The following is a 10,016-nucleotide window of genomic DNA, read 5'->3' as shown; positions in this document are numbered from 1 at the left end:
CCAGGCTCAAAGAGGAATTCAGAAGACTCCACCCCTACCGCTTTGCTGCTGTAGACAGTCCCTCTCAGAAGTGAGGCGGGGTCCGGGGGGGCAGGGTGACTTAGGTGGGTTGATTAAGTTTTTTCTACCTCCCCCAATAGAGGATCTTCTACAGGACTTGAGAAGGGGTTGGGTAAGGAGGTGGCCAGGCCCAGAGGGCACGCAAGAAAGGGTTGGGGCAAAGTCCGCAACGGAGGGGGAGGCGAGGGAGCTGGAAAGCAAGATCTCACGCCTGGTTCAGTTCGGGTGCCGGGATTGCTTTTCTCTGGGGTCAGCGCTGCAACTCCGTAGCCGCGGGGCCCTGGTGACAGGCGCACGCCCCGCCCTTTCTCCTCCCTAGACCTGCGGGCTTTTGTTATGCAGATGGCGGCAGGAGGCTGAGACAGAGGAGGAGGGAGTGGGTGGGGAGGAGGAGAGGCGGAGAGGGGGGAGGAAAGTGCAGCTCGCGCGACCAGCCTCCTCTTCCAACGTCACATTGTGAGAGAGACAAAACCCGGGCGCGCCGGAGCTCACACGCGCACGCACACACACAGACGACCCCGGCGCCTCTTCTCTCCGGCGCTGCCGAGAAAGCCAGTCCTCCCTTCCTTTCCTGGGGCGCGGAGGCTCCGCCAGTCAGAGCGCAGCCCAGAGCTGACCCAGAAAGCGAAAGGAACCGGCGGACAAGCCTTCTTTCTCCCCTGCTGGCCCGGGCGGAGGCGCCCCATCCCCCGCCCTGAACCCCTGTCTTTCGCACCCCACCCTTCTCTGTTTCAAACGGACAGGGACCGAGCCCGGTGAGCCCCCTTTTGGAATCCACGTTTCAGCACTTCGGACAGCGCCCGGGAGCCCCGGGCCCTTTGGGTTGGCTATGGCGAGCGTTCAGCAAGGAGAGAAACAGCTTTTTGAGAAGTTCTGGCGAGGAACCTTTAAAGCCGTGGCCACCCCGCGTCCAGAGAGCATCATTGTCGCCAGTATCACGGCCCGCAAGCCGCTGCCAAGGTAATGACCTCCTGCTTAAGAGGGGAGACCCTGGCAGTCCCCCTTTTCTGGCCTGTGCCCCAAGCCCTGAGGGGTGGATGCAGGCAGCTGGGCCAGGGCGCCTGTCTTTTCCCATCACTACTCTGTATCTCCCGCTGGAACATGGGAACTAATTGCTTGTGTGAGGTGGAGGCTGTTGAGAAGGGACAGAGAGTCTTTAGGGGGAGCAATGCTCAACCGGCTGACCTGGCAGCTGCTGTTTGAGAGGCTTTGCTGTCTTTGGGTGGGTGGTGGTAGTGGGAGATGACTTGACTGAGAAACTTTTCTTGGTATCACAGAGCTCCAAGGACAGGGGGTGAACAAATGGTGGAATTGAGGCGGTCGGGGGTGCTGTACAAGAAAAGATGAAGATTGAACTAGCTCAAGCCTTGTTCAGATACAGTGGCACATTTCTATACTCAGCTCAGAAACTAGGGAGCTCTGAATGTTTTGACAAAAGCCCATATGCTGTTCCCTCAAATACACCCTAAACAGCACCCTCCTCTTTGCCTTTCTGGCTATTGCTGCTGCTGAATTACCTAGTCTCCAGCATCCAAAACCAGGACTCTGGGCTCAGGAGTCAGGGAGGAGCTCCCAAGATCAGGAAGATGATCTCAGAAGAGTTTAATCTGTTTTTTCAAAAGAAGTCTGATTGCTTTGAACTCAGGCAAAAGAGCCAGTCCTTATGTGGCGGTAGAGTAGTGTGATGGAGGGAGAGTGAGGGAAGAGATGAAAGAAGAGCAGAAAGAGGGTGAAGAAGATGTGGGGTGAAACAGAGAGGAGGTTGGGTGCAACGGAAGCATTCCAAGACAGAGAAGACCCAATTCTTTTCATAAATCATTCAGTTTAGAGGAGTTTGGGAATGAAAGGAAGAAGGCTGTGCCCTCTGTCAGGAAAAATCAAGGTTGTATGAAAACTCTCTTTTGCTGGTGTTGGATGAGTGGTTGGGTGGGAGAAAAAGAAAGAAGTGGTCCAGGGAAGACCACTTAGAGGATTTATTAATCCTGACAGGCTTCATTAGGGAGTAGATTGATAACATGTCTGGGAAAGGGCTTCAGACAGAATGCCTGGTCTGGCACAGTTGCAGCTGAACTTTCCAGTGGGTGTACGGTGGAGGACCAACGGGGAGTCATATCTTAAGAATCAAACTCAGACTGGAGAACTTTTCATAGTCTGATAGGGACCTGGCTCATACAGGTCTTTAGAAAAATGGGTGTCCCATGTTGGAGAAGGGTGGACTAGAAACATGACAACCAGCAGGATGTAGCAGGCTGTAAGTGGCAGCAGGAGCAGCGAGTATTTGTGTCTGGGATAAGGGGATATCCTCTGACACAGGCTGGAGAAGAGGAACAGTAACACCAAGTACCACCAAAAGCTGATGTTTCTCTGCTTAGAAGGAGGTCCTTTGTAGAGAGCTTTGACGTCAGTGGTTTTATCTTCCTGGTTTCTGCCATCCATTCCACCTTCGGAGTGCACCTACTGTTGGCACATCAGTGCTGTGTTGGCCACAGAATATGCCCTTGTAAAAGGGACTGAAGGAAATTTCATTGGAAACTAGAAGTGTGGCAGTCGGTCCAGAGTCTTCCACATATTTCAGGGGTGCAGGAAGAGGACAGCAGATTCCTGGTGGTATTTTAATTTAGATGAGCATACCTTATGTCCACCTTGCTTGGTACCTTCACCCTTTGTCTGTCAGTCTGTTAGTATCATGCCTTTTTTTCCTAGTCATACTCTCAATCATATTAATTGCTCACAAGGTTTCCCAACTGTCATGCTTTCTGAGGCTTTGTGCAAATCCTAATTTAATTCATATGAAACTCTTACAATAGCCAACCCTCCCCACCCAGGTATCATTTCACTCCTGGTATCTTTTACTGTCCCTAGTCTTCTACCCCCGGAAAACCCATTCCCAAGGTGAAAGTCTGAGCATTTAGCCCCTGAATTATATCATGCTGAAAGGATCGTCTTATTAAACAGGCGTGGCCTTTCTGTAGAATAGATTCCAGTTTTGTAGCTGTTACTCCTGGTTTGGGGTAGAGAGTGAGCAGGGAACATTTGTATTCAAGTCTTCAAGAAGGGCTGGGTTGGAGTTGTCTCTTAACAGACTGGCTACAAAACCTGAAACACCCCATTTTCACCCACACCATCCACATCCAGTGATGGTCAGTTTCTATCTCCTTTGTAATGTTCTGTACTTAATGATAAAAGTACCGTGTTTCTAAAGCAGAGTTCTTAGGAAGGAAAGAAACAGAGGCACAGGCATAGCATCATCTGGGCCCAGCAGCTTCCTCCACAGGCAGTCTGGGGGCTTTGTCTCATCAGAAATGTTGTCTCCTTTCATGAATGAGGCCCAGCTCACAGTCATTCCAAAAGAGCTGGGGAAGGGGGAGGATGAACCTCCAGCCAGTCCTGTTTGTTACACACTTAATAGTTGTTTATAGATGAGGAATATCCCCTGAATGAACTTCCCCAGGATATTTTAAATCTATTTCTGAAGATAATTTAGTACCAGGATAGAAGCTTACATTCAATTCGTTGATTTCATACCAATATGCATACATCATACAACCTTTCTCCAAGCAAAGCACCCCCTGGTCCCTCTCCCTCTCCCCTTCTGTGAGGTATACTTGATGAGGCAATATCTTTATAATGTATCAAGTTGCAAGCAGATGTCTGACTCAAATGCCAGAACAGCATAGCAGAGTGGGAGGCAGTATATCACAGTGGTTAAAAGCTCAGAACTGTGCTTCACAGGAACCTGGATTCCCTGGTTCTGCCATTTAGCCAAGTGCCTTAGGCAAGTGGCTCTACCTAGTTGAGCCTATTTTGTCAGCTTGAAAATAGAAATAACAATAGTAGCCATCTCAGGCAGTGAGTTAGGAGAATTGAGTCAGGTGAAGCACTTCCCACAGTGTGAGGGACATAGTGATTGTTTAATACACATTGATTGTGTTTTTCCTGTCTATCCATTTCTCCCCCTAATAATGCTGACCATAAAAATTGTGAGTTTTCAACTCCTAACAGGCAACTGCATTGAAATGGAGTGGGTAGGATGAGAGCTGTCCAATATTTTCCTCCCTAAGTTCCCGTATTTCCTTCCAGGGGGGAAGGTTGGGCTTCCCAGGTGGCGCTAGAGGTAAAGAATCAGCCTGCCAAGGCAGGAGATGTAAGAGCTGCGGGTGCGATCTCTGGGTCAACCCACTCCAGTGCTCTTGCCTGGAGAATCCCATGGACAGAGAAGCCTGGTGGGCTACAGTCCATAGTGTTGCAAAGAGTCAGATACGACTGAAGTGACTTAGCACTCAGGAAGTTTAGCTGCTTTCTGATCCAGCACTTTCAATTGAGGGTGGTTGGAGGGCTGGTAAAGAACTGTCTGAATTCAGAATTGATTGGTACAGTATCCTTATGGATTATCCTTTCAGATTGTATAGCGATGACCAAGCACGAGCAGTCTAGCCAAGGTTCTAACTCCTTGAAAACCATAGTTTTAATCCCCTAGTCCATCAAATCTAGAGCGACTATATAATTTATAGTTCATATCAAAGGTAAAAAGGGTCATCTGTGAGTGGTTATTCCAGGATGGAGGCTCTAACGGGGGCTATGCCAGGCAAACCTCACCACCTACCAGGTGGAAGAGAGCCAGCATGAATCAACAAGGTACTTGAGATGTATGAGACTGCCTCTTTTGACCCTACCAAAGAAGTATAGTAATTTTCCTGGCACTAATTAATTCTCTTTTTAAATTCCTTAGGCCAGAAAAGTTTGTATCCAAGAAGTTTAGGCTCAGAGTGGGTAATCTAGTGTTGCAGGCCAATTCAAACTGTAATAATAATCATATCATTGAAGAGTAGTTGAAGACAATAAATATGTAACTGTTGTCTGTAATTAGCATATCAATTGTTCGTAGATACAGGAGCGTTTATAAAGGGCTAGAGAGGTGACCCCCCCCACCTTAAATAAAGTAAGCATTCCCTTTCCTATTTTTTTTGGCAAGCTATTAATTTTCTTCAAAAATCCTTTCCCTACAGAATAGTCCAGAAGCAGATTTCAGCCCAATTCCTGTCTAAAGGATCATAAATTCCAAACTATCAGAGATTTTACTGCAAAAAGGGAAAGATAGCCAAATTGTTAGGCAGGGAAAATGCCTCTGAATCATTTAATTCAAGACTCCCCTTCATGCCAAGAGATCAGTTAGCACATTTGTGCTGACTCTGTCTTTGGGAGCAGAATAAGGGGCTGATGGGAGGCCATTTCCTATGGTTAAGAGCCAATAGACAAAGGTCAGGGAAAATGCTTGTCCGGCGATGAATGAACGTTTTCTCTGCAAAAGGAGTGTTACTGTTTGGGTCAAGCCTTTCTCCTTCTGAAAGGTGAATTTGGTGAATGCTGTACAGGGTCAGTGAGGGGATCATTTCTGACACTGCCATATTCACTTGGCAACCGTGCTGTCTTAGAGACCCAGGCTGCGGTAAATGTTCAATGAAACTTACGTGCATTAATTGAATGAGTACTCATGACCCAAACTCAGCATCAGATTAGCCCTCTCCAACCCAAACCCATCCTGTCAGGTTGAGGACGCTGATCAGTGCAACCTGGGAGACTGGGAGACAGACAGACACACACACACACACACACACACACTGCAAATAGATTTGATTCTAGCAACCCCCTCCAGTATTCTTGCCTGGAGAATCCCCATGGACAGAGGAGCCTGGCGGTCTACAGTCCACGGGGTTGCAAAGAGTCAAACATGACTGAGCGACTAAGCACAGCACAGCACAGCACAGCACAGTGTCAGAATGAAGCTCTCTAAATATAGAGATCTGTGTGGTTGGCTGAGTGGCCCTGTAGGCTGGCCCATGGACAGGAGGTTGAACTTAATCCCACCTGGAAGTACTTTCCAAACCTATATGAGTCCCTGTTAACTCCAGGCCACCACAGAGGTGGGGACATCTCTTCCATCCTATAAATGAGAATAAAAGTCTGGGTTAGGTGCCTTCTGCTCCATGGGCACCTTGGTCATCCTGCAAGGGCACTACACACTTTTTAAATTATCCTTTCTTTCAGAGTGGCTCAATTTACCTTCCTGTGAGGTGGAAGAGTTCGCAGGGGCTTAACAAAACCAGAGTTCAATACTTATTTATTACTAAGACTTTCTCTGAGGTGCGAGAGACTATTTCTGGGGTGGAAGAGGTAGGGCAATAAAGAGCCTGGGCTCTGAAGTCAGATGTACCCAGTATGACATCCTGCAAGGCTACTTCGTAGTTTTTGAATCTGCTAGTCACTCTACCTCTTCATGCCTCAGTTTCCCCATAGATAAAACACTCATCTCACGGGGCTGTGGTGAGATCATTCTCACTACAGTTGCCTAAAAGAGCCAGTGGAGATTTGTACAGAGCTGTTTTAAAAATTCAACAGGCCCCCAAGGCAAACTAATTAAAAGAATTGTTTCCTTTTACTGTTTGCAGACACTCACTAGCTCCAGTGGCTTTTGGCAAGCACCCTGACCTTCTCAATCTCAGTTTCCTCATCTGTACAATAGGGCTAATAATAGCAGCCACCTTCAAGAGCTGTTGGGAGGACTGAATGAACTAATTTATGGAAAGCTGCTGTTTGGCACGCTGTGAGGGCTCCATCAATGTTAGCTCTTACTATTAATAATAAATGATCGTTCTTATTATTACTACGTGCCAGGCCCATCGGGGAGGAAAAAATGAATGAAATGCAGTCTTTTCATTTGAGGGCCTTGGAATTTAGCAGCAATGGGAGACGTAAGCATGAGTGCGTGTGTGTGAGGCAGTCTTAGCACTGTAATGTAGATAGGAATAAAGAAAGGGGGATGTGGAAAGTCAGAGAAAGAGATCCTCAGTGAAGCTTGGAATCCTTGCTTATCATCATACTGTAATTGTTAGTTATCTCAGCTGTGAAATGGGAATGATTCTTTTATTTCATCAATATTACCTACAAATGCAAGGAATGATCAGAATGAATAAGGCCTTTATCCCTTGTAGAGTATCAGGAAAGAGCTTTTCTTTTTCCAGAATCTTTTTATGGGGCTAAACTCTCAGGTGGGAGAAGGGGGGCATTATTTGTGGGGATCTTAGTCAGTGCTAATGAAGGGGGCCTGTAGGAAGGAACTGCCCTTAAAATCTCCCAACTCCCCTGTCAGCGGCTCAAGGATACAGTCTTGGGCTTGGGCCATTAGGTTTCTTGTCCTTCATGGTCCAGTTCTGGCTAAAACGAAATCCAGTCTGCATTCCTCAAGCAGCCACCGACGGTGGGGTGATCAGAGTGAGCCCATACATGTCAAAGAGAAAATAAACCAATGGGAAATGAATGCACAAAGTGGAAGAAGGTGCATGTGACTAAAAACCAAAGCCATACTCTCATTCATTCATTCAGCAGATTTCTTGAGCTCCTTCTCAGTACAGCAATGAATAGCATGAAGCCCCCTGCTCTCATGGGGGAGAAAAATAATAAAGAAAGAAAGAAATAATATAAGGTCAAGTGGTAGTAAGTGCTTAAAAGAAGAATAAAGCAGAACAAAGGGCTAAAGGGTGAGGGAGTGGATGGCATTATTGGATGGGAGTGGGCCAGGTACCCGGAGATGGGAAAGAGTCAGCCATGAGGATTACTGGAGGAAAGTGTTTGTGGGAACAGAATATACCAAGGCCCTGAGGTGGAGCAGTTTGATATATTTGAGGAATAACAAGGAAGTTGATGTGGGCAGAGCAGAGTAAGTGTGGAGGAGACTGACAGGAGATGACTCCCTAGACACAGGCAGGAAACAGATCAAGCCTTGTAAGACATTTAAGGACTTAACAGGTCCTCAACACCTAGGCTAGGAGGATGGAGGGGGAGTCCCAGGGGCAGTCAGGGACCTGGGTCTGATCTGTTTTTCTTGGCTCCTCTCTCCCAACTCTAATGCAGCCAGGGATGACTTTGAAAAGCAGAGTCAGCTTCGCTGGGCCCCTCCATGCATTATAGACAAGCATGAAATTTACAATATCTCTGATTGTGATCCATCAGATTAGGAAATTGAAAAAGACACTGTTTAGACTTCCAAATAGCAGTGGCAAATCTTGTTCCCATGGTGGTGAGGGTTTGGTGTATCTCTCATATCCATGCATGCAAATCTAGACTATTTCTCTCACCTTCAGCCCCCCAGCCTCCCTTCACTGCACACCCTTGAAGCTACAGCCTATGCACTCTCTCTCTCTCTCTTTCTCTCTCTCTCTCGGTCTCTTTCCCTTCCTCCATCTCCATTGGAGATTTTGCTGAGGGAGCTCCCATATGCCACCAGCCTGTATGTAGAGCTCCGTGAAATAAAACACAGAATTAAGATGTCATAGAGACAAAGGCAAACCAATACAGGAACAATGCCAAACCCTAAAACAGTCATTAAGTAATTCATGTCTACATTTGTCTGTTTAAAACAAATATTAAGATCCTCTGGACGCAAATGTCTCTCATCAGGAGAATCCCCTAGTTGCCGGATTCCCTGGGCTTACATCCTGTTGACAGGTTCGCTGAGCAGAAACACCAACGGATCACTGTACTCTAGCTTCATTAAAGTTAAGCTTAGGCAAGTGAGCTGGAATTTTACAAGACAGTTACCACTCCTACGGGAAGAGAGGTGCCATCTGGGCCTGACATGTGTGTATTCATGATATGTGTGTGCGTTCTCTCATGGTGGGAATGTGTGTGCCAAGCTCCTTATGTTATTATGTGCCTAGCCCTGTGCTAAGCACGTTTCATCTGTCATCTGATTCCATCCTCACAGTAACTTAAAGAGAGAGGTATTTTTAAAACCCATTTTTACAGATGAGGAAACTGAGGCTCAGAGAGTAGACGTGACTTGCTCATGGGTATGTGGATGGTAAAAGTCATAATTGGGATAAAAGCCCAGAGCTTTTAACTGATACATTTATACTTAAGTGCCCTAGGTGACTAAGTGGTAAAGAGTCTGCCTGCCAATGCAGGAGGCACAAGAGACTTCAATTTGATACCTGGTTCAGGAAGATCCCCTAGAGTAGGAAACTGTAACTCACTCTAGTATTCTTGCCTGGAAAATTCCATGGACAGAGCAGCCTGGCGAGCTACAGTCCATGGGGTTGCAAAGAGTTAGACATGACTGAGCATACACACACACACACACACACACACACACACACTTTGGAGAATAGGAAAACTGAGACCAGAGAGGTGAAGTGTGTCTTGTCCAAGGTCACATAATTTATAAGTATGAAACCAGGATCTTCACTCAGGTCTGCCCGATGACAGCTATGTTCTTCTCTGCCTGCAGCACATCCTGTCACTATAATTCCGATAAGGTCATGGGTGTTTTTGTTTTGTTTTAATCATCTTATTTTATGTCCAATCAGCTTAGGTAATTGCCATTGTGGTTCTCCCATCTCATACCACTGTCCGTAACTCTGTCTTCCTCTATCCTTACCCTCTATACCCATCTTCATATCAAACTAGAGGAACCTCTATGAAAAGTAAGTCAAACTCCCTACCCTCATCTAAAGCCCTCCATTACTGTCCCTTGGTTGGTAGAACTTTAGGCCCTTGGTAACTACAAGCCATGGTACCACTCCTGCCCACCTCCCCCAAGATTATTTCTAAAATGCTCCTTCTGCATTATTAACAATAGCTAGGATATGGAAGGCTGTCACCCTGCTTATTTAACTTCTATGCAGAGTATATCATGAGAAACACTGGGCTGGAAGAAGCACAAGCTGGAATCAAGATTGCTGGGAAAAATATCAATAACCTCAGATATGCAGATGACACCACCCTTATGGCAGAAAGTGAAGAGGAACAAAAAGCCTCTTGATGAAAGTGAAAGAGGAGAGTGGAAAAGTTGGCTTAAAGCTCAACATTCAGAAAACTAAGATCATGGCATCTGGTCCCATCACTTCATGGAAAATAGATGGGGAAACAGTGGAAACAGTGGCAGACTTTATTTTTTTGGG

General features: G+C 46.6%; 1 protein-coding gene across 1 annotated transcript in view; it reads left to right on the top strand.

Moving 5' to 3' along the window:
- Nucleotides 1-889: 889 nt before the first annotated feature.
- SRRM4 (serine/arginine repetitive matrix 4) overlaps nucleotides 890-10,016 on the top strand; it is a 166,710-nt gene continuing 157,583 nt past the window's right edge. The window contains exon 1 of the mRNA XM_010841405.1: nucleotides 890-1,020. Coding sequence (XP_010839707.1) covers nucleotides 890-1,020 — 131 coding nt within the window. The remainder of the gene's footprint in view (nucleotides 1,021-10,016) is intronic.

This window comes from Bison bison, unplaced genomic scaffold (genome assembly GCF_000754665.1).
Source record: "Bison bison bison isolate TAMUID 2011002044 unplaced genomic scaffold, Bison_UMD1.0 scf7180017864160, whole genome shotgun sequence".
NCBI classification, from domain to species: domain Eukaryota; kingdom Metazoa; phylum Chordata; class Mammalia; order Artiodactyla; family Bovidae; genus Bison; species Bison bison.
Note: the sequence above shows the minus strand (reverse complement) of the source record. Positions and strands in the feature narration are given on the sequence as shown.